General features: G+C 41.0%; 1 protein-coding gene across 4 annotated transcripts in view; it reads left to right on the forward strand.

Moving 5' to 3' along the window:
• Positions 1-355: 355 nt before the first annotated feature.
• The window catches only part of SMG7 (SMG7 nonsense mediated mRNA decay factor), a 29755-nt gene continuing 5973 nt past the window's right edge, over positions 356-24137 (forward strand). For 2 of the 4 annotated variants that reach the window (XM_009884245.1, XM_009884253.1), the window contains exons 1-16: positions 374-380; positions 1683-1800; positions 2767-2899; positions 6101-6272; positions 7129-7200; positions 7351-7501; positions 7848-7983; positions 10037-10199; positions 11028-11184; positions 14106-14176; positions 14514-14574; positions 15225-15344; positions 15822-16254; positions 19929-20073; positions 21259-21647; positions 22392-22757. In XM_009884245.1, coding sequence (XP_009882547.1) covers positions 374-380; positions 1683-1800; positions 2767-2899; positions 6101-6272; positions 7129-7200; positions 7351-7501; positions 7848-7983; positions 10037-10199; positions 11028-11184; positions 14106-14176; positions 14514-14574; positions 15225-15344; positions 15822-16254; positions 19929-20073; positions 21259-21647; positions 22392-22757 — 2694 coding nt within the window. Of the gene's footprint in view, positions 381-1682; positions 1801-2766; positions 2900-6100; positions 6273-7128; positions 7201-7350; positions 7502-7847; positions 7984-10036; positions 10200-11027; positions 11185-14105; positions 14177-14513; positions 14575-15224; positions 15345-15821; positions 16255-19928; positions 20074-21258; positions 21648-22391; positions 22758-24137 lie in introns of all 4 variants that reach the window. The other 2 variants (XM_009884269.1, XM_009884261.1) reach the window with 2 other exon arrangements.

The raw sequence follows: 24137 nt of genomic DNA on the forward strand, positions 1-24137 counted from the left end.
CCCAGTTACAGGTAAGCAGGTATCACTAATGTTGGCAGGACACTGCTGCCAGGTAAAGCGTAATATAGTGTAAGCATTTTTTAGTTTGCAATTTTCTGAAATAGACTTAAGCTAAGCAAGGAAAAGTAAACAGTTGACTTTTATGGTGGTATAAATCAGAAGTAATCATACTGTTAAACAACAGTAGCTCAAATCCATACTGTGTGGGGTAGACTATAGCAGTGTAGGTTGTAGGTAGCCTGTATGGAGCTGGCCCTACTTTCTCACTGTTACATGAATGTGCTTTGGCATAATTCAATTATTTTGATCAGTCTGTTTCTAATTTATTGTTCTATTGCTTTCTTACAGGCAGGCAGAAGTCCTGAAGGCTGACATGACAGGTAATTGCCTTTATTATACAGTTGATCTAGTCGCTAATACTTTATTCCTTTTTTTGTTTTCCTTCTGTGTTCTTTATGCTTATGTTTCTAAGAATTATCTGGAAAGTGTGTGATGTTATGTTAAAGGTTTGTCCTCTATATGAAAATAAATAGCATTTTAACAACTGTGCCCCTCTCTCCTGTGTCTAAAGATACATGTATTTTTAAAGTTGAATTTGGTTGTTATAAAGCGTTTGGAAATGCCCCTGCTCCTCTCCCATTGTGTTCTCTTTTGGGGATGAGAAAGACTCCTGTCCAGAATACCACAGGAACTGCTTTACTTGGGATTAGCAAGGATCTGGATGGTTTTGAGAAACCTGGGTGATGGAAACATTGATGTGAATGTTACAACATGTGTTATGAAATTGCATCCTGTAGATGCTATAAAATGCTACAAGCGATGTTTTAAGCTGTATGTATTAATGGAAATGGTTTATGTTAATGTATCAGCCATGCAGTACAAGCAGCTTGCATAATCAACCTATGCTCAGCTTGGTGTAGTACATATAGCAGGTTGGTGTAGTCCCTGTAGGGACATTATAACTGCCTGGATCTATCTGACCCAGCAGGAGTGGTTACACCATCAGCAGAATGGTTTCCCAGGGGTGAGGCCCATCCCTTATGCTCCTGCACAGCTCAGGTGATTTTACAAGGCATGGGAAATTGGACTCTGTAACTTGAGGTAGCAGGGAGAAGTGTTTGCATTCACCCTTAGTAATGGAAAGCAGGTGGCTACCAAAGAGTTTAAAAATGGCAAGCGTGCAGTAGTACTAGCCCACAGTGGTGTTCTAAAGACCAACAACGTTGGCTCCAGGGACTGTCCTATTTAGCATCCCTTGATGGATTTCTTTTCTGTTAATGTTTTCAGGCTACTCCTGAAAGTTTTCTAATTTCATGCAGTGGCAAGAAGTTCTGCAGTGACTTATAGAGAATCACCTCCTTCTGTCTGTTTTGTTTGGTTTGTTGTTTTTTTTTTTAACTTGCCAGCTGCTGACTTTGGTTGCGTCTAGTTCTGGTGTTGTAGGAGACTGATCAGTTAATCAGTGATCAGTTAATCTCCAGTCCCTCTGTAGTTCTTGTATTTCACCGTTCTGATGAATTTGTGATAAAGGTTGGTGTTTGGCATTGGATATCCTACACTGTGCTATGTTCTTTCCTTTGGTAGGCAAGTGAAAAATCAGTTGGAGTAACTCCGTAAGTTTGAATGTTACAAAAACTGTTGTGTCTTTTTTTTTTTTTTTTTTTTTCCTTTCTGTTATCCAGATTCGAAGCTGGGTCCAGCAGAAGTCTGGACGTCCAGACAGGCTCTACAGGACTTATATCAGAAAATGCTAGTGACCGATTTGGAATACGCTTTAGATAAAAAAGTGGAGCAGGACCTGTAAGTACCTCAATAAATTTGTATGTATATGTGTAATTTGGGCTAATGAGCAGGAAACCCTGAGAATTCAAGAAAAGCAATTGTATCCTACAAAATGGTTGTCTTATTTCCTTTAAAATGAGAAACATGAAACATGAGAATGCACTGCAGTCAATGAAGAGTATTCAATTGGTTAGTATTTTACCTCTGGGAATTAGCAGTAGCCATGTCATGCAGGAGTGGGGTTTGGTGAGCAACATGGAGGGGAAGAGAGTCTTCTATGCTGTGGTGGAGGGGCTGGACTTCAGAGTTTCCAGAAAGGAGGAAATTTGCCTAATGTATAATCACCTGGAGCTTTGAGCAAGGTCTGACAGGAGTTGAGTAGCTGCCAAAGACCCTCACTTGAGGCCCTCTGAGGTGGGGCTGGGCAGAGGGAGGAATATCAGGAGAGAACTTTTCTTAATGTGCCATGAGCACCCCAGCATCAGGGGAAGATCCTGCTGGGTTTTCTTCATGCCCTGAGTCCATCCCTGTTATTTAAGAGGCAGACATGGGTTGTAACAGGTTTAGTTAAGTGAAGCATGTGGTTCTTTCGGCACTCTGAGGGAAGCAAGATGAGTAGGCTGGCTGAGATGTTCTGTCCATGCCTCCAGACACTGAATGATTTTTAACTGAAATTTCTATACCCCGCATCCTGTTTTCAGAAGAGACCACTATGCTGCCTAAAACAAAACAATTACAAGCAAATATTAATGCTGTTACAGTGTTAGTTTTATAGTATCAGGATTGGTTTCTGTAATTATAAGAGGTGGGAGAAGGTAATTCTTCCGTATGTAACGTTATTTGTAGTCTGAGTGTTGCCTGAATATAAATATACTTCATTTTCATGTCTGTGGCTATGTAATGAAACAGTCCTTTCCTGTTGCTTATGCTATCTGCATTGACACTTCCAAAGTAAAAAAAGGAAAACACTTATTTTGTTTTCAGTTGGAATCATGCCTTTAAAAATCAGATCACGACGCTACAGGGTCAGGCGAAAAATAGAGCAAATCCAAATCGGAGCGAAGTTCAGGCGAACCTTTCTCTGTTCTTAGAGGCAGCTAGTGGCTTCTACACACAGGTGAGTTGCAAAAAATGTGTTGGCTGTGGTGTATTTACATACTCTGGATGCAAGTGTACTTGAGCCTTATGCTGCTTGGGTGTGGGTCCTGTACAAAGCTTTGGCTGTCAGATCTCTTGTGCTGCTCCAGCAGCTGCTCATGAGAGATGAGCTCTGATGTCATACCAGCATGAAGAACTATTATTAGTGTCTTTGAGGAAGGGCAGGAGGACCAGTTTTAGGTGGGTAAAATCTGTTCTTTTCCCTTAGTGTAGGAAACTATTGTTGTTCTGGATCAAACAGTGTACAAACACCGGTGCTCTCAGTAGAACGGGTCTACAAAGCTGGTGATGCGCTCTCTCTTGATCAGCCACAGCCTTGAGTTGATCTGAAGCTTCTGCACATCTGGTAGTTATTTTGGTGCTCCATAAAAATATGGCAACAATTTAAGTTCCCTTCTAATAGAGTCTGCTTTAAAGCCTGAAACCCACTGCTTAGGGTATGATCAAAGGTCCACTTAGCACCATGTTTTGTCTTACAGTAGTCTGCTGTGACTGCTCAGAGTAAGCATTGAGCATCAGGAAAATGTAGAATGATACTTCCTTGCTCTAGTCTCTTGCTTTTAGCTGTGCAATTTTTGCCTTCTTGAAGTAGTTTGTGTCTGAATCATCTAGGTATGAGGAGGTCCAGCCTTCATTGACTATCCAATCCCTCTTGAAGCCATTAACTCTGGTCTCTGCAGTGATCTGTGGTGCAGAATTCTGTATTTTAATTGTAATGTTTAAGAGAAACATCAGCAAAAACCTCAAGCCCAACCAACATGTTAACTGATGATTTCATTGTACTCTTAATTCTTTTTTCCTGCTTTTTTAGTTTCTCTAAAAATTCTCATTCACCTTCTCATTACTATGCATGAAGTTGTGGGCCATTGTAATATATCCTTTTCATTTTGAAAAACGTGAGACTTCCCCTATATGACAAAGGATAAGCAAAAATAATCAGTTTTGTTCTTGGCTCCGGTTATTCCGGAACAGAAATACGTGCAAAATTCCAAAATGCAGATGCACTGAGGATGTGTGTGATGTTCTGTGTCCTTTCCTTGTAACTTCTAACACCAATGGTGAATACTGAGTTAATGGTTTCCAGTAACTGTCTATGTACATGCTGCATACATGTTTGAATACAGCTTTTTTCTGAATAATACCTAATTCAGTGCCCACCACATTTGTGCGTTTAAGTAAGGTGGTTGTGCCCGAGACTATTATGTAGCATTTACAACATATAATGTTTTGCTGTGTTTTTTTTAATCAAGACTCCCAGGCTTACAAGTACATCTTCAGTCTTAGTTCAATATTTGTGTCAACAATTATTTAGAATTGCTAACTTCAGTTACAGGAGCTTTTCTCTTTAGCTAAGTATCTTTTGTGAAATTTTCAGTTAATTGCAAAAGGGGTGCAATTCCTGTTCATGTATTTGTTCCTTACTGCCATTTTTTTGCCCATACTCTCTTTGCAATGTTAGATTTCAGTTTGTAGATTATGGAGAATAAGAGCTGGTGTGTGATAATGGCCTTAAGAAAGTTAACTTGCCTTTCTTTCCTTTTTTCCCCCTCGTTTGGTGTGTGCTGCAGCGATGACGTTGTCACTGCTGAATCAGCTATCTCAAGTAGTGGTCTGACAAAGCTATCAGCTAGTTTGCACCAGCTTCAGGTTACAACACACACAGTAGGGCATTCTTACTGTATCAGTTCCAAGTTTGATTCTGAATATCTACAAGGCAAGCCCAGTTTTTTTTCCAGCATCTCTGTGATTTTATTTTTTCCCTTGCGCATTTTTTTCCCCGCAAGTTTCTTATTTGAAATCACCAGTTTGATGGGCTGTGGTGTTGTTGCCAAAGCTTTTCTACAACCTATACAGTTTGTCTTGCAAAAGCCTTGTTCTTCACTGTGGTATATCAGGGAATTTTGCTGCTTTTGTGTATGACACCACAGACTGGGTCGTCTTTCTCTGTTTGCTGTGACGCTAATTGTCCCATTTTTAGTCTAAAGATTTTGCTCAGGCAAGATACCTGCTCTCCAACTGCGAGGCCTGTGTAAATGACATCTTTGAAAGAGAGCATGATTTCTCCTAATTCAGCGTGTTGGAAGATGTCAAGTTTCTCACTTTTATCCGGCTTTCATCTGTGAGATTCCTCTTGCTTGGGGATTTTTATCTACTCTATAAAAGACAGAGCAAAAGGGGAGGAAGGTGTAACACAAACCTTTTTCTGCAGCAAGCAAAAGCAGTACCTCGTGTGTTTAGCTGTTGACAGAGTGCGTAGCTCTGTCAGCCCTGGGCTTTCTATACGCCTTTATCTGGAAGTGGAACCCTGCTGCAGGTCTGTTTTATTTGGAGCCTGAGTGTGTTCCCAGCTGGGAGAAAGTCTGTCAATTCTTACTTGCATTTTTAACTCTGTTACACAGTAGAATAGTTTTCATCGCTACCTGGTGACTATTACTTCCCAGAGTATTTCCTGGACTCTATTAGGGAAAACTTCAAAAGCACTGATTAGAATGGCAAAGTTCAGGTTTTCCTTGGATCAGCTTTCAAGATATTTGATCAAGCAGCTGATGCCTTGTTCTTTGAAAGAGTCTCACTGTTAGCTTAGCACAAATATTTACTGACAACTCAGCCACTGAACTGTTAGCCAGTATTGCCTTGAGTTGCCTACAAACTTGGTTTTGTCAGGGCAGTGCTGTTTCTTATATTGGAACAAGCTGCTTCTTCAGAGGAGTGGCATTCTGTTCTCTTGTTTTCAGAGAATGGTGTCATTTCATCTAGGTATAAAAAGACAAAAGACTGTGTTCCTCTTAAGAGTGTCCTGTTTAAAAAAAAAAAAAAGGCAAGATTTTTAGACCTCTGATAGTCAATATCCACTGATGCATACTTGGTAACTTAAGTATCGTGACAGTTGAGTTGCTTACTGGTTTGGGATGCACAGCTCTTTCTTACTGAAGAGAAGTAAAACTTCTTTTTGTGGTTCTGGGCAGAATAATGCAGTGTGGAGCTCAGTGACTTGCATATGGAGAATGTAACATAAAGCATCACTTTCAGTAAACTAGGCTTGTTCACTTCCAATATGTTTACCTAATCCGTTCCTCTGAGTGGTGCTCAGGACACTGTTGTTTCACTACTTTTCTGATTATTATCTTTATCTGCTACTAAACTAGACCTGTTTTTCTAGTTATTACAGGAATTGTGCACAGTTTTTAATGTAGACTTGCCGTGTCGTGTAAAGTCTTCCCAGCTGGGAATCATTAGCAATAAACAGACGCACACCAGCGCCATAGTGAAGCCGCAATCTAGCTCCTGCTCTTACATCTGCCAGCACTGCCTTGTCCACCTTGGAGATATTGGTGAGTTCCTGAAGGTAAAAGAGGTGGGACATTCGAGTCCTCCCTGCGTTCTGCCTTCACGAAGAGGGATCTGTACATACCCTGGGCAACTACTAGGCCAAGTGTGTTCCAAATTAGTAGGTAGGAGCTGATTGTATGTTTGGTGGTTGTTGCAGGGGGAAAGGTCTGGAAAGCAATGGTGTCAGACTTTTATACGTGTATTACACATTAACGCATGGAGACAGTTAATCACTAGCTTTCTAGTGATTTGCTAGAATGTGTCTTCTAGCATGCTAATCATGTTATAGCTGGTAGGCATAGTGAAATGTTGAAACTGGTAACTATTACAAAAGCTTGTTGCAGCAGGCCAGCATACTTCTCCATTTCCGAACATTACTTTAGAATCCTGTACACAAAGACAACAGAAGTCCAGCCATTCGTAAACAAGGTTTCTTTTTTACATTAAGTTCAACAGGTTTGTTTCTTTATTGATTAGAGTAGAACTGTGTGTTGCAGAAAGTTCTTTTTTCACAAGAATCTGCAATTGCTTTTCTAACAACCTAAAAGTAGATCTAGTTGCTGATTGCACAAAGAAGTATGAAAAACATTTCTAGGTGTCTGGATGTGATGTTCTTGGCACAACATCCTTCTAAATAAGAACTGGTAAGCTGTGATAATAGGATCTGAGTTAAAACAACCACCTTAAAATTCAATGTTTTGAATCTTTGTGCTGCTTAGCATAATGGTATGTTCTGATGTATGTTTCTAAAAAAATAGTAAAACGCTCTTCAGGTAAACTGCATTGTATTAAAGTAAGTGCAGGAGAGTTGGGTTGTTTTTTTTTGCCTCAGCTTGAGTGTTTTTGTTGTTTTCGTAGCTCGCTATAGGAATCAGACCAGCCAGGCAGAGTCTTACTACAGACATGCAGCTCAGCTTGTCCCTTCTAATGGTGAGTCTGGGATACCTTTTAGCTTCGTAATTCCAAAATAAGATTTGGGGTATTGCTTTTCTTGTGTGGCAGTTGGAAACTTGGGATTTCATACTTAGGCTGAAATACAGCACGCTTCAGTCTATGACAACTTGTCTTTTTCTCCCTTAGGTCAGCCTTATAATCAGTTGGCTATTCTAGCTTCCTCCAAAGGAGACCACTTGACCACAATTTTCTACTACTGCAGAAGCATTGCTGTGAAGTTTCCTTTCCCAGCTGCCTCCACTAACTTACAAAAAGCACTTTCTAAAGCACTGGAAAGGTAAGACAAAGCATGATGTATTTATGCTGAAGTAAGAGGAGACTTCTTCCAAGTGTATCTTCCTTGCCAAAAGTTACTCGTATTTGATAGTGGAAACAGAAGATCCTCGACCTCTGTCCAGTCAGAGCATCCTTACACAAGTATGGAACAAAGAATAGTTTGTGTCTGGGATGCTCCTGAGTGTGAATAGTGAATGCAGGAAATAAGCGTATTGTGCCCATGTGAAAAAGTAGCTTTGCATGGACATTCCTCCTTTCTTGAACTTCACAGAAAAAAGTATGTAATGTTATGTGCAGCTGTGTCTAATTCCAAAGACTGAAGACTGGTATTTCTGTTCTGAATGTAGTCGTGATGAGGTGAAGACTCGATGGAGCGTGTCTGACTTCATCAAGGCATTTATTAAATTCCATGGCCATGTGTACCTGAGTAAGAGCTTGGAGAAGCTGAGCCCTCTTCGAGAAAAGCTGGAAGAACAGTTCAAGGTTAGTTCTAACACCATATTAATTAGTGTATTGAGGAGAGTATTTTTAGCAGCTGAGTTCTGAAATTACAGTCTAATAATAACTTTTTCACATGCTAAAATACAGGAAGCTCAAGTAGTCAGTTACGGAAGGTTTGCATTGCAGCTAACACTGGATAGTTCTGTTGACTTCTGCAAATAGTAGAGATTTTTCCCATTTGACACGTGGTGTGTTATTGGTGGGGATACAGGAGAAATCAACGACTGCAGTTGACTCTCTGCTCTTTAACCTGGGTGATTCTTGGATACCTGTGAAAAGCACTTCATTCTTCTGGGAAGTTTTGACTCAGTTGCCTGAGGAATTTTGAGAGCTTCATTTTTGGATGGTGTTGATTCACTCCCGCTGGTTATTAAGGCTGCTTTTAATCTTCCTCAGACAACTCGCCTCTCCTGTCAGTGGTTTGCCTTTAAAAGCAGTGTTCCAGAGCAACCTTAATTTGTGTGTAGACTAGAACTATCCAGAAGATGTTTCCTCTGGAAAATCCAGAAGTACCCGTTAATTATGTAGTCGGCTCATTAAGTTGGACAATATAGCAAAGATTGAAACAAAGAGAATTTTGTAAGGTACTTATACAAGGTAGTAAAATTTCAAAGAGGACGTCGTATTAACTGTTAGGTGCCTTTAGGGAACTGCTCTGCTTCAGCATCTTTGTGGAAAATGTAGTATGGATATGTTCAACAGAGCAGTTAATGCTTTTCTAAATTAAAAAAGGGAAGGTAGTCTTAGCAATATAAAGAATTACAAATGTTCTTTACAGTGTCTTTTTGCATTGAATTGGGCTACTACAACTAGGTCCAAACTGTCTTTAATATAAATTTTAAAAAGGCAAAACTTGTTGGAATTGTACTAGCTTTGAATGTGAACTGCTTGAAGACTGTTTTGAAATTAAATAATTGTATCTCTCTTTTTGTGTGTGATGTTGGGTGTTGAACAAGTACTGCTTTTTCCACAATGCTTATAATCGATAATTATGAGTCTTACTCAGGCGTGTGGAACAGTCTTATTTTTCTGAGCTTATCCAAGGTCTTAAGAGAGCTCATTGAGCCCCACTTTGTTACTTAGATTACTTTTTTGGTTTATTTTACACAACGTAAGGCTTAATTTACTAGAGAGCAACTCTTCTGATCTAAATGGGTTGAACGTGGATGTGAAATTGGCTGTATGGTGGGTAATCACTTCAACTGTGTGTCTCATTCTGTGTCTGAATGAGGAGAGCAGTCGTAGGGTTCGGAGTGTTCAGCCAGCCCAATGATTCTGCTGTTGACAGCTCTGCCAGTCTGAGTTGATGGCTGTAGAGTGCTGTATGCCCTTAGCTAAAAATCAAGCTCAAACCCTTTCCTGATGCTTACGCTGGTTAATTCACTAGCCTTCCCTGACTGTTTTGTCTGAAGAGAAGTTGGTTGTGGTTTAGGATATTTCCTTTTTTCACAGCGCTGCAAAAAAAGCATTAAAGTTTCTTTTCCTCTTCTGAGAAAGGTGTCTTTTACAGCATAGTTACTGAAATGCGTTTGTAAATAGCTTGTGCTATTTTAGTCCATCATGGCATTCCATGACCCATGAAGTCAGATGTGGAATTAGTCTTTAATACATAACCACACAGTAGTTAAATTTTCCTGGGGTATTTTTTTTAAAATGTCACCTTCTTCATGCTGTTTCTTTGAAAGACTTAAAAATACAGTGGATATTCATCTCTGTAATTTTTGTAGTTGCGTTGCAACGCTGTCATCGCACATTCAAGTCACGCTTGGACGCAAAGAGCACCGTATCCAAAGGAGTGTTGATTTGTTTTGCGTATGAGTTGCTGTATGAGCAAAAACCTTGGGCTTAACAGCGGGCATCTGCCCATGTCCTCCTGGGAAGCCCAGTGCTGTGCTAATAGGGATGACCTGAAAATAAAATCTAGAATGAATGTTGCCTTAAGGGCAGAAGCATTAGTCATGCAGTGAAGTAGCAAGTACTAATCCTTTCAAGTGTGTGTTTTACCATATGAAAATTCTACGTGTGTTTGTTGCAGAGGTTGTTATTCCAAAAGGCCTTCAATTCTCAACAGTTAGTACATATTACTGTTATCAATCTGTTTCAACTACATCACCTGCGAGACTTCAGCAATGAAACAGAGCAGCACAGCTACAGCCAGGATGAGCAGCTCTGCTGGACACAGTTACTGGCTCTCTTCAGTAAGTTTGAAAACTAATTTCTTTTTTTAATTTCTTTTTAATTTTTATGTGGAATCCATTAGTAATTTGCTGCCATCATCTAGTTTAATGGTTATGTGAGATAAGTGATGAGAAAAGGGACATTATGGGAGAAAGTTAAGAGAGGAGATGGTTGTGCAGGATTGTTTATGTCTGGCAGTGCTGACTAACGCTGGATTTATGTGCCCTGGACTTACTCTGTTTGAAGCCTTACAGAACTCTGCATCTGGCCCATGATCAGCTTGGCCTTGTTTGTAAACACCTAAATTTCTGAATAGCTGAATTTCTCCAGATCTCAGCTTGGAGTTGATTCTGAAAGCACACGGTTACCCTGGTGTGGTTACTGTTTTTCAGCTTTGTGCCCTGATGGGTCTGAGCTGGGTGCCTGCCCGCAGAGCTAGCGGCAGTGGATGCCTGTGCCAGCTGACTTGGGAAAGTAGATAAAATGTAGATAGATAGTTGAGTTGATAATTTTTTCATAAATAAATGAATTAATGTTTTTGTAATGGGCTTGTCTCGCTGGATTCTGTTAACTTACCAAAATGATTTGCCATTACACTTAAAGGGGGAGGGGGGGCGGGGGGAACACACCAAGATTCTGCGACCTGGTAGAAAACTATCGAAAAAAAGATGTTCTGATCTGCTGGTGGATTTTTTTTAACATTAAATAATTGTGCTGCTTTGTTCTAAAGAACTAGCTCTTAAAAATTAGGTTTTATGGGTTGTATTTGTTTGATTAGGTTCTTTGGTCAAATTTAAAGTGTCATTCTCGCATTGTTTTGTTTTGCTTTTTTCCTGCTCTGTTTCTAGTGTCCTTTCTTGGAGTTCTGTGCAAGTGTCCTTTACAAAATGACTACCAGGAGGACTCTGGGGCTGCATATCCTCTCCCAGCTGTGAAGGTTTCAATGGACTGGCTGAAACTTAGGCCCAGTGTTTTCCAGGAGGCAGTGGTTGATGAAAGACGGTAGTGAGTGTTAATCTTTCTCTTGATACATTTAATTGCATGAAGTAATAATAACTGACAATACACAAATTAGTAATGGGAAAAGTGATCATATAACTTGTTACTACAGACATCAAAATGATAGCCTATGTGCTACAAAAAGTTCATAAAAAAAAATGTGAAACTTGTGGGCTATATGAGCAAATTCACTGTTTTAATGTGCTTTAGGTTTGCATGTAACTTTTTTCTTTTAAGATCAGAGGGATCTACTGTATAATGCCTGGCCTGAGCATAACTACTGAGTGTAACCTTAGTCTATTGTAATGATTTCTCAGATCTGTTGAGGCAGGTGGCAGGAGAATATTTGCCTTAATTTCATACATTAAGCCATCTCTTGGGCAGTGCTGGAATCCAGTTTTCCTGGCTTATCATCCAGGAATTAAATTGAATTTAGTAGAGGTGGTCTTTAACTGTTGGCATAGGCATTACTGTTCTGGACTGTTGCTCTGATTTTTCACTTCTCCCTCTAATCTCATAAATTTAGGCTTAAATAGTTCAAAACTCGCCAACTTTTTCATAGCCTGTTAACTTTTCATGAATTATACCAATTCAATAAAACATCTGACTGTTACTGACATAGTTGGTTGAGTACTTTCCCAAGAATGGCCACTATAAGGAAAACAGTGTGAAAACGGCTTGCTTAGCTGATCTTGTGTGATGTGCCACAGTGGTTTCAGCTCTCGCTTGGTAGTGTGTGCGGTAAGATGATATTCCTGCGAAGGCTTCCATTTTCTGTACATTGATGTGTGGGAAGCAGGGGTCCATATGACCTGGGTTTGCTAAATAAATAGTAAGATTCGCTCAAATGTGTGCAAAACTTAAAGCCCTGTAGCTTTGAGAACTTCAATTTCAGAGTTCCTGAAGGCAAGATTAAGGAAAATAAGAGTTCATGTTGTTTTGAGACAGTAATAAGTATTTCTGTATGCATGTTCTGAAGGAAGACTTTATACCAGTATTTTAATAGGGAAGATACTACTTGATATAAAGTAGTCCTTGCAGAGAGGAGATGGAGGCAGTACTTTATGGAGTATCAAAATGAATCTTCAGGTGTGAATGTATATTTTGAGTTAGCCACAGTAGGTCCTTTTGACCATAAAGCTATCAGGTTCTCTTTAAAGAACATGCCTCATTTTTAAATCTGTGGTGTGATAGCATGAGGTTTTCAGGTACTCGTAGAAAGGAGTTGTGAAGTGGGCAGCAAACAGCTGTAAATTGCACAGGTGAACTTGAAAAGAAAGCTAAGTATCACTAAGATTTGTCAAAATTGACATTAGTAGCCATTACATTTGTTGTCTCTAAAAAGTTGAGATGACTGTCCACCTTCCCCATTATTTGTAAGATGAGAGTTTTCTTTTTATTTCTATTGGAAGATCCTCATAAAAGTCATTCTTTGCAGACTACACAAACACATCCACGTACACACCTTTATTTGCCTCTGTTTAATAATCTGATGTCTGTTTTATATTGAAAAAATCTTCCTTACTCTGAATTCATACTTAATTGTGCTCTTGGTTCAAGAAGTAATTCTTATTTCTTTTTAAAATATCAGTTGTTCCCACTCTATGCTTATCATTTTTCTGTGGATAATGAATCCTACCCCAAACGGAACAAGCATTCGAAATAGGAAGGAAATGTGTTTACCTAGGAAAGTAGATGAATCTGAAGGCAAGAACTGAGCACAGAAATTACTATATCAATACTACTGTGTGTTCTTTGGAAATGAGTTTTCCAAACCTGCCCTGTGGAAGCCACATGAGGTCTAGGTTTTTACACGTGGCACTACATCACTCTTCAGAGATTTCTTGTTATAAAATCTCATTATTTCAAGTGTTGTATGGGAAAATTGCAGTTTACTGTAGGTAGCAACAGGCTTGAACTCTCCCTTTTTTCCTCCTGGTCCTTGTCAGTCATGGGAAGGAGCTTAGTTTAGTGTAGAGTATAAGCATAAATATAACGTTTCCAGTCCCTGCAGCGGTGCAGGGAAGTGGCTGACCTCAGGCTTTTGGGTGCACACTTCATTCCACAATCCAGGTGCTGGATGACGGCTGAAAACCTTGCTGAGGGAGGATGGAGACTCATTTCACTAACATGAAGCACAGTGGACGCTTTAAAATAGTTTGCCTATTGCCTCCAAGGACTTTGTGCCTGTCACTGAAGTAGAAGCAGGATGCTTAGACTTTTGGGTTGGAGCTTTTAAAAAATAAGAGAAAGCAGGCTGTTGGTGGCAGTTAAATATTAACCACCTATGTATGCAGTGATCGTTGTGATTTTTAAACTAATTGCTGCAGGGCCTTTGTCAAGAATTTCCAGTTGTTGCTTGTACTGATATTGCCAGTGCAAGGCAGGGAGACTGCCAGGTAACCTCTAGTTTAATGGTCTTACTCAGTGCAACCATTAGACCTTCTTGGTAACTGTTTCAGTGCTACAGTACGGTGTTAATGTTCACAGAGCAGAAATACTTCTGCACAGTGGTATTGTGATAAATTATTTTGCTTCCCAACTGATTAATCTACCATCTTTAGAGCAGTCAGCTTTGGACTGGAAAACATGAATTGCAAACAGGAGCTCTGAACACTTGCTCCTGTGATAGGTTTGTCTAGTTAAATTCATAGCAGGCTTTCTGACGTGCTGGATAATGAACACTGTGCTGTGAGAACCTGGCTTCCCTGTTAACTTTAGGTTGGCTTTTAAAAATACTCTTTTTTTTTTTCTTTTTCCAAAAAAGTGGTCTTTTCCCTGACACTTGAGAAACTTTACTTTTTCTTGGGAATCAGAGGATTAATGGAAGCTGTGACTGTGTGATAGAGTTCGATGTTTTCTTGGTAAGCTGAACAGATTCCATGTTCTGTAGTTTTCACTTAGTTTGTCTGTTTTCTGATTTGTAGCATATGGCCCTGGCTGATTTCTCTTCTAAACAGCTTCCAGCCTCATGAAGAAGATCTATCCAATAATAATGGTAAGGATGCTTCTTGTCTGTGCTATAAGGAACTGAGAATGGTGCGTGGAGTTTTTTCTGACATTGTGGGGAATTGTAGTTGAAGAGCAAATAGGGAACAAGTTGTTTTCTAGTATTAGTGCATACGAATACTTTGCAAATACTGCTTTCTCATGATGAGTAGACTTTGCTCTACTTTATCATTCCCAAGCTCCTCAGATTGCAGGGTGGATCGGTACAATTGAGCATGTAAATAAACTGCTTTACTATGTATAGCAACCTTGCTGAGGTATCTACTTAAAATACTGTACTTAATGCATGCATGCTTTCCTTATGCTGTTTACCATCTATTCAACAGCAACCCCCCTTCCAGAAGAATTTGAGTTGCAGGGATTCTTGGCTCTGAGGCCCTCGTTCAGGTGGGTGACGGCTGAAGAAACTCTGCTCTTGCTGATGTCACTAAGCTGATAGACGTTGACCTGTTCCCTACAATATCTTATTTATGAGTACTTACTAATGTATGGATTGATGTAGGTATCTTTGCAGAAGAACTGGCAGTGCAGGACTTGAGTCTTCTTCAGTAAAACTCTGGGGAAAGTAATAAGCTTATAATATTGCTTATGACTTTTTTGGTTTTCTTCTGTAAACTGAAAGAAGAAATTAAATAGTGAGGAAAGGAATACTTTTACATGAAAAGTGTTTGATGTGGTTTTACTGTGCTGGTTTTTATACTGGTTTTTACTGTGTCCCTGTACCTGACATCATGCACAAATGTTGACAATATTAGATGCATTCACTCAACTACTATTTTTGTGACTTTTGGTTATTACACAGATGAGCTTTTGCCTTTTTGTTCAAAAAAAAGGCACCTCTTTAATGTAGGTGTATCTTGGCAGAAGAATTGCATCTGTAAATCAGACGTCCATAACTGTCATGTGTTGAATAGGATCTGGTGAAATTTCACAGCTTATAATAGAGTAATGCTGACCCAGTTGTGTCTCTAAAGAATATGCTGTTGCAGAGGCTAACTGTCTAATTAATATCATCCCCACTCCTATGTCAATACTAGGAACTTGGATTTTTCCAAAGGCCACCAGGCAATTACAGGAGATAAGGAAGGGCAACAACGTCGGATACGGCAACAGCGTCTGATTTTCACAGGCAAATGGATTGCTGACAACCAGCCGAGGTAATTGCAAGTAGCATCTGTGCATTTCAGTTGCTGCTGTAAGATTAGGTAATGCAGGTGCCACAGTTGAGCTTTATTTTTCTCACTGTTTGACACAGCAATTAGCTATAATGTGAATGCAAGATGCTGACAGCACTGATAACATGTTCTGTGGGTCAGCATGCCATTGCTTCATAGACAAATTACGATAATGAATGTATTGGGAGTAAAGCATCATGTTTGAGTCCGTTTTAGTGATGCTGCAGCACAGCAAAGTAGAAACAGTATTTGAAGTGGTAACAAGAGTGTTAGCATGTGAGTGTACGTCATGCTAGAGAATGCCCTTAGCTGGGAGATGTGATGTAACATCATCTTGTTGCTGGGGTGAAGAGATGCGTAGTGCATAGGCTGACTTCCTGCTTTTATAATTTGGGGAAGTGGGTTACCCTGTGAAAAACTATTCCTACTTGTTTTTCAGTTCCTTTCTGTCTTTTTCAGGTTGATTCAGTGTGAAAATGAGGTAGGAAAGCTGTTGTTTTTGACGGAAATCCCAGAATTATTACTAGAGGACCCTAGTGAAGCCAAAGAGAGTCTCGCCTTGCAGGAAACGTGCGTTGCAGAGCCACTATCTACAGATGGGAGCCCTGGACTCAAGTCAGTTCTGTCCTCTGGCAGAAGCCTGAACAACTGTGATGCCGGAGAAAAACCGATGGTCACATTCAAAGAGAACATCAAGCCACGGGAAATTAACAGAGAGCAAGGGCGAATTTATCCCCCTAAAGATGTAGGTAGGGAAACACGGGACTATAGCAAAGGAATAGTAGCCAATAAGAATGATGGAAAGAAGGATAACAATAAAAGAAAGAATGAGACGAAGAAGTGCGGCTTGGATAAGATGCAGGAAGCAGGAAAGCAGAACGTGGCAGTTCAGGTAAGCCTTTAGATCAAAGGGATACTGCATCTCAGGCAGTACAATGCTTGCGTCAGGTCTGTTGCTGCTTGTAGAGACTACAGTAGAGTCGAGGTCTCACTGTGGGCCCTGCAGGTACAGCTAATGCACAAAAAAAGATAGAAAAACATCTATTTCAAAGACCAGGTATTTGTGGTGTTTGGGTCTCTGCCCTTTTCCTTGATGCTGTCTGATTTTGTTGGGGAGGATAAGGCAGGAGGCAACAAAAGGTTAACTACCTTAAAAAACAGACTTCTACCTGTTGTTCCACAAATCATTCAGGCTACCAAGGCAGTTCACGTAGCCAGGTCTTAGTCGTGCTCTTGGTCTGTTGTGAAGGAACTGGGTACTCTGCATTTTGGTTCAGTTGACTTGTGCCCATTCAGTAAATTAAACACATCACAAAAGCACCCAGTTGTTTATGCGGAGTAAGATCATCTGTACTGTGTGTGCAGTCAGGTGGTCCTCTGGAAATATGGAAAGCCACACTGCACTTAAACCACAATTCTGTGCTCAGGCACTTGCTCAAAACTGTTGATTTTCATATCAGCTGCTCTTTTCTCAGTCATGTATTTGAGGTATGCTCTTTTGCCCTCTTTCTGTGAGCATTATGTTACATGCTGACCTCGTAAGTAGACAGTGAATTTACTGGTCAGACTTCCATTGAGTTGCAGTAAATAAGGGTGTAGAGTTTCGGGGTTGATCTGATCTTTACCTGGATAGTTTGGCTGCATCTCAGTCATTCCCTGATGGCGTCTGGAGGCATTTAATGATAGTGATGGAGACTCTGTTATCTCCCTAGAGAAACCGTGTCAGTTCTTCACCATTCTTGCAAGTGGAAATTATTTCCTAATGCATTTCATCTCACTTCCCTCTGTGTGATCCTATTACTGCTTCCCAGGACAGGTCTGCAGAATAACTTGTCTTCTTCTTTGCAACTGCTCTGAAGGCCTGGGTAATTGAGGTCTGGTTCTCCCTAGGCTAGACAAACCAGCTCTTTCAGTCGTTTCAGCTTGTTTTTAGGACCCTTGGATCATTCTTCTTGTTCTCCTCCTGATTATTTGCTATTAAACAGCATTGTTATGAAATGGAAGGTGAACTGGCAGTGTTACTCAGTTGGTTTTGCAGGGGGTTCCAGCAAGATTGATAGAGGGGAATAGTTTACAGAAATTATGTGGCAATTGTTTGTAAGTCACTGAACAAGATTCTGGTATCTGAAAACCAACATAGTAGGTTGGTTAGAGTAGCAGGTTTCTTTTTTATTTGTTGAACACATCTGGAATGTCGTTGCAGGCCTGAGCACAACTCCCAGTTTAGGTGTTTGTGCCCGTCTTGCAAAACAAGGACTTGAGGCTGATAAAACCACTTCTGAGAAGTATGTGTAGATTTTTGGATAGGGAAGGTATTTTAATTTTAACCCAGCTGATTTATCAGAATTTTGCTTGTCTTAGTCTTAGGAGATAACAAACCCAGGAAAAACTTATTTCAATCCCAGCTGTAGCGGAATCCGTTCTAATGTTGTTGGTCCCTCTTCATCTCTTGTTGACTAGAAATTAATTTTGACTCTTTAGTTCCATCAGCTGTATTTGTTATGGCAACTACTCCAATTAAATGCCTTTTGTTATATATAGTTTGGTGGACTTATTTATCCAGACCTCTAGAATATGAGGAGCATTTGCTTCCCCCCACGGAGAAACCAGTGTAAGTTTTGTACCAATTGGTGGTCTGTTAGTGCTCTGCTTTGTTTTTCCTGGAAATTTCAACCTTTATCTCCTTAATAGTTCATTGCCTTCAAAAGGCTAAATGCTACAAATGTTGCAGTTCCTACTTAGCAAAAATGTTCAGAATGTTATACAAAAGTAATTAGTCCTGGTTTGTGGATAAGTGGAAAACTTGCACTCTCAGATGGGATCATGAAAGTGTAACATAGGCTGAATCTCTCCTCTCTAGGGAAAATAATGTTAGGTGCTGAGGAAGGTTTAATGCAGACTTTCAAGGTGTAACTTTCTCTTAAGAGGTCATTGTGATGAAATGGTGCTTCTCAAGTGCTGTGTAGGAACCCTCAGGACTACTGGGGGAGTAAATGGTAGTATTGACACTTTTCAGGTGAGGTCAAGTAGAAACAGAGAAGCAACTGAAATTTGTCTGTCTTGATTAATCGATTTTGGGTATTTAGCTTTTAAAAGTTAACTGTAAATCATGTGGGGATCTTTTGGAAGCCACCTTTGGAAATGTGTTATAGCAGCTTTGAGTTTGCGATGGATTAGACCTCATGTTTTGAAATCCCATGGCAGGAAGAGTGTCTTTGAATTTTCCAACATTGCTATAAAAGAATGCATAGATCTCAGTATGGGTTATAAAAATGTTTGGCTCATGTGGAGAAAAAAGGGACAGCACAATGTAAGTTGAATATACAGAATGTGATGAAGGGCAAAGGTGGGCAGTGAATAGATGCGGCATGAGCAGGGGCTGCATCATTCATGGTGCTTAGCATCAGCCAGAACTTGGAGGGGGAGTTCCCTCCTGACTTTTTCTAGTGGGAGACCAAAAATACACCCAAACCTCCCAGTCTTACAATCTACTTTTTTAATTAAACACAAAAAATAAATTACGCTCCCACAATTTCTAAATGGGGAAATTCAGATTTATTTGAAAAAGAAGTCAAGAAAGCATTTGAATGCATCTAGCCCTTTACCACTGCATTTTGGCAGCAAAGACCTTGCCCTCTAACTCCTTTCAACTCAGCAGCACTAAATGTTGAAATAAACCCCACACAGGTTTGGTTTGGTTTGGATTTTTTTTATTTGGTCCCTGATAAAACCCCTTTCTTTCAATCACCTTTGAGGCTTGGCGTCAGGTCTGCTCCTGGGCCCTTTCTGTATTGCCCGGGTTCCTTGCTTGCTGTCTTTTTCCTGCCTGCTCCATCTTGCATTCCAGGCAGTTCTGCCGAGCTGAACAGAAAGGGAAAGTAGTCTTCCCCTCTGTCTTCCTCTCCAGGAAGACCCAGACCGCAGCAGACTCAGAATCAGGTAAACATTACATTACATTCTTCTCTCTGCCTTTAACTGGTGCAGCTCTTTTAACAGAACATACAGCAGTTACACAGTAAACTGAAAGAGGTTAAGCACTTCTGATATTTGTCTTGTGTGCACTTGGTCAAAAGAATTTTGTATTATGCAGGAGTTTGTGCATATACATCACTGTATGGATTAGGCTGAGAGAGTTCCTTAGGAAGAGCATGGTAGTGTTTGTTCTTTGAGGTGCTGCAGGTAAGTAGCATGAGTTAGGTTGAGGCAGTGCCCTGGGAGAAGCATAATAGTATCTACACTTCTTGTTTTTAAGGCACTGTAGGTGAGCAGCATGGTAAGTTCTTTGTATGGTTTGAGGATATTATTATGTCTGCTTTCCACCCTCTCGTTAGAGAAGGAACCTGTTGCAGTCTTCTGGGTAGATATCCTTAGAGTGCTTTTGCGAGGCAAGGAGTGCCTGAGGTCAGTGAGGAGGGAACAGGGTTCCTGTGTTCCAAACCTCTCCCAATTACTTAGGGAAAATAAAATAATCTCTCAGACAATCTGGGAGTTCATTTTTTGGCTTGACATGACGTGGGTGATTACAGGAAGAGTTATCTAATTTCTTTTTACTTTCTTCTACATTAGGTGAAATCCCAGACGGAGATGAGGAAGACTCCAGTATCTGAAGCCAGGAAAACACCTGTAACTCAGACTCCAAGTCAGGCCAGCAGTTCTCAGTTCATCCCCATTCATCACCCAGGAGCCTTCCCTCCCCTTCCTAGCCGGCCAGGTAATTTGCGTCATTCTTTTGAAGTGTGATTTACTATTGACTGCAAAGAAAATCCTGTAATAGTGGTTGTGACAGGTGGGAGCTGTTTTAATGCACATGTGTTCTCATGTTGAGAATCTTACAAGCTAACGAAGAAGGGGCATAGCAGAACTGAAATGAGATAAGTAAGATTCCTTTTGCTTTGGAATCAAGGTCTGTCATGAGATCTGTCGCCTTCCTTCTTGGTTAGCGGGTGCGAGATCAAGGAACTTCACAGTAGGTTGTTTCTGTAGTTAGTCAAAACATGACATAGAGTTCTGCTAGCTGGGGAGGAAGTGTTCTCTCTGCATAGGACTCCATTACAAAAGATCAATCACCCTGCTTTCTTCTTTAAAGCTCAGTTTCTTTTGTAGTAGTGCTCATGTTTCAAGCTGTAATTTGTGTCATCTTATTTGCTGTTGTTGCCGTGTTGCATGTTCCCATTTTATTGTGGAGTGTTCCTGTTGTACCTTGCTGTCCATGTTTGCTGACAAAATAGCTGGAAGCTGGATCTTCCCTGCAGCTGTTACGTGTAGTTGCTCAATATAAGACAGAGACATCTTCCCTGTCCCAAAGTCAGCATAAAATCTGGCCTGTGAGGCACAGAATTAAAGCTTGCCTTCCAAATGTAGCTTTTCAGTGTGAACTACAGGAAAGAAATTGATCTTGTGGATATGAGGATTTGTTTGCTTACTCTCTGTCTCCATCTAAATTGATCTTGAGACTGGTGAGCCTCTGAGAGGAGGCAGTAGACTTATCGATTGGTTCTGTCCATTGCTCCAGCAGTTTAGTCCCTGAAAATGTGTGTGTTTGAAGGGGTGGAAACTTGGGGTTAAAGCATCAAACCCTCCCGAATGGTGAAGGAAAAAGGTAAGGGGCGGGGGGAAGGGAAATTGAGGTGGGAAACTTGCAGCTCTCCCAGATTTCGCCCTGGCTGACTTATCAGTGACTGGAATATTGCAAGAACACTCAAGAACAAACTCTGAATCCCCTTGCAGGGGTAAGAAAGGACATTATCGTGCACCTATGCAAATTGTACTTGGTATTCCCTGTCCTCATGGTCTAAACAAGAAAAACGGGAAGAAAAACCCCTGACCACTAAATGTTTTTTTCAGAGCTATCTGCTCTGCCAAATTGCATTTAAAGGTACATTTTTATCTCTTCCAGGGTTTCCACCTCCAACCTATGTTGTCCCCCCTCCTGTGGCTTTCTCCATGAGCACGGGGTACACCTTCCCAGGTAGTGTTTCTGTCCCAGGAACCTTCCTCCAGCCCACAGCTCACTCGCCTGCAGGAAACCAGGTGCAAGGTGGGAAACAGTCCCACATTCCTTACAGCCAGCAACGGCCCTCTGGACCAGGGCCAATGACCCAGGGACCTCAGCAAACGCCACCTCCTTCCCAGCAACCCCTCTCATCTTTACCAGCTCAGGCAACAGCACAGTCCGCTGGCCAGTTACAGGTCCAAGCTCTGGCCCAGCAGCAGCAGCAACAGTCCCCTACAAAAGCTGTCCAGGGCCTGGGGAAGAGCCCGCCACACCACTCCGGATTCCAGCAGGTAAACTTGACTGATGTGATGCCCTAAGCTTAGTTTAAAAATAGATGGCAACGTTCAAGACTTATGTTCCTGGATTACCTTTTCAAAACCGTCATTAAAGACGGTGTGGAATTTTGATCTGTGAACTTCTGGGCAAATTTGAAAAAGAGCTGAAGTTCAGCGAGTATGAATGGATGATTCTGTAACTGAGAGGAAGGTACCTACTGGAATGAGAAGGTGGTCATTGTTTTCTGTGTGTTTCTGTTTATAGGCAAGATATGAAAGTGATATTTCTGACCAGGTATTTCTGCCTTAGGCCTTTCTTGTTTTCTTGTGTGAGTAATGAAGACTGAGTCTGAACCTTCACCCGCACCCTCCTTTTGGCTAACTGGGTTGCAGTGTCAGTTCCCTCACAGCTCTTAGTTTTATGCTTACATTGTGCTGGAGAAATCTCCCTTCTGGCATGTCTGGACTCAATGGTGAGACCCTCCTGCTATTCTGGGCAGCAAACTGCTGGCTGAGTACCTTAGTAAAGGTGTTTATAAGGTACTGGATTAGAGTAAGGATTATACTTGGCTGTTGGCATCAAGCTTGACTAGGGAGTATTAGATGCCTATTGAGACTGTGCATTTTGGTGAATAACATAGCAAATCGTGTGGAAATGTCTATAATAAGTGAGCCAGATTGACAATTTGAATAGAGTTAGGCATTCAGTTAATATTAATTGTTCATACCTACTGATGAAATCATGTGTGTCTGCCTCAGTATCCACAGACAGACTCATCAAAGCAGCTCTGGAACCCGCCTCAAGTCCAGGGCTCACTGGGGAAGATCATGCCCGTAAAGCAGTCCTATTACCTGCAGGCCCAGGACCCTCTAAAATTATTTGAACAGTCATTACAGCCTCCTGTGATGCAACAGCAACCTTTGGAGAAAAAAATGAAGCCTTTCCCAATGGAGCCATATAACCAAAACCCCTCAGAAGTCAAGGTGCCAGAATATTACTGGGACTCTTCCTATGGCATGGCTGACAATAGGGTGATGGCACAGCAGTCTAACATGGACCGCAGGGGAAAACGGCAAGGAGTCTTCCGCCCAGAGCAGGATGCTGTCTCCAGGATGACCTTTGAGGTAAAGATCCATGCTGTAAGTGGTGAAAACCAGTGGGGCTCTGATATTCCTGATAACTCTAGGAATTTTCCCCTTTCAGAAATGCCCTGTAGCCCCAAGCGGGTCAATGTGAGCTTATTTAGCAGGGAGCAGGGTATCAGTAAATGGGATTCCAGCGAACAGTGATGAATTCTCCGTGTTAGTTGGCTGTGTGTGGGATCCGGCTCTTGAAGATTTGGTTTCAAGTAGTTTTGAGTCTTGTTCAGTGTAGATGTGACATTGATCTCTGCACTGTGTCTGTCAGGTCAAGAAACATGGCAGCTGATAGTTTTGGAGAAAATTCTTATGTGGCAACTGGTAAAAACCATAAAAGTCATCTAGATAATTGCAGTTGAATTATTACCCTTTAGATGAACTCTTAACACCCACATAATATCTTGAGTGTGTTGAACGGTGGAGGCTGAAGTAGTCAGATTGAGACGAAATCGAAGATGGTAGGAGCAGTCTTGTTTTGGATTTTTTTTTTTTCCCCTGCAAATCCCACCATGCAATGAGAGAGCTGAAAACTCGCTTAGCTCTTGGTTGCACTACTCGAATACTTTGCTTCTGTTCATGCAGTTGTGCTTTGCGTTGCTATTTAGAAAACCTGCAATCTTTGTTATTTATTAATAGTCGTGGAGTTGTCTGCAAGTGCTTTTGGTGATGTTTATAGGGAAAATTAAACAGAGGCCTCTTTAAGCCTTTGGTTAGATACAACTTTGTAAATGCACTCAGGATTTCCAGAAGGTCAGCTGAGATCACTTGTCTAATCCTTCAGAGAGAAAAGCCAGACAATACACAGGAGTCTGCCTCTACCCTGGTATCAGGCTGTGGTTTATAGATGGAGACAAGGTCAAAGCCTTGTTCTTATCCCTAAAAGGGAAACCTTGCTGTGTTGCAAGCACAGTGCAGTACAGACAGAAGCTGTGCCTGTGATGCTTGTGTCTTAAGCATCCCTCACAAAATTCCAGATGTCAAGTTTGACCCGCACTTTGCAGGGTTTTTTTGTCCAGCGGTCTGGGCAGCTGGATGTTGTTGTAGCAGCCATTAGCAGTGGAAATAAGTCTCATGGGATTTAAACTCTCAGAAATAGTGGAGGGAAGAAGATGCAAGTGCGATTCTACTTGAAACCTAAATTACTCACAGGTCAGCTGTAGAAGAATAGTTGTAAGATTTCGTGTTCCTTGTCCTTGAAAGTGAAAACAGGTTCAGTATTTGGCATGGGTTGCAATGGGATCCACATGCTAATTAAAACTAGTTGCCCATCATTTTGATGATGCAGTGCTCCTTCCAGGACATACTAGACCACATGGTTAGTTTTATTTTCTGCTCAGCATTTTCTCTCTGTGTACCTTCACACAC

The sequence above is a fragment of the Charadrius vociferus genome, unplaced genomic scaffold (genome assembly GCF_000708025.1).
Source record: "Charadrius vociferus isolate BGI_N301 unplaced genomic scaffold, ASM70802v2 scaffold220, whole genome shotgun sequence".
In the NCBI taxonomy this organism is placed as follows: domain Eukaryota; kingdom Metazoa; phylum Chordata; class Aves; order Charadriiformes; family Charadriidae; genus Charadrius; species Charadrius vociferus.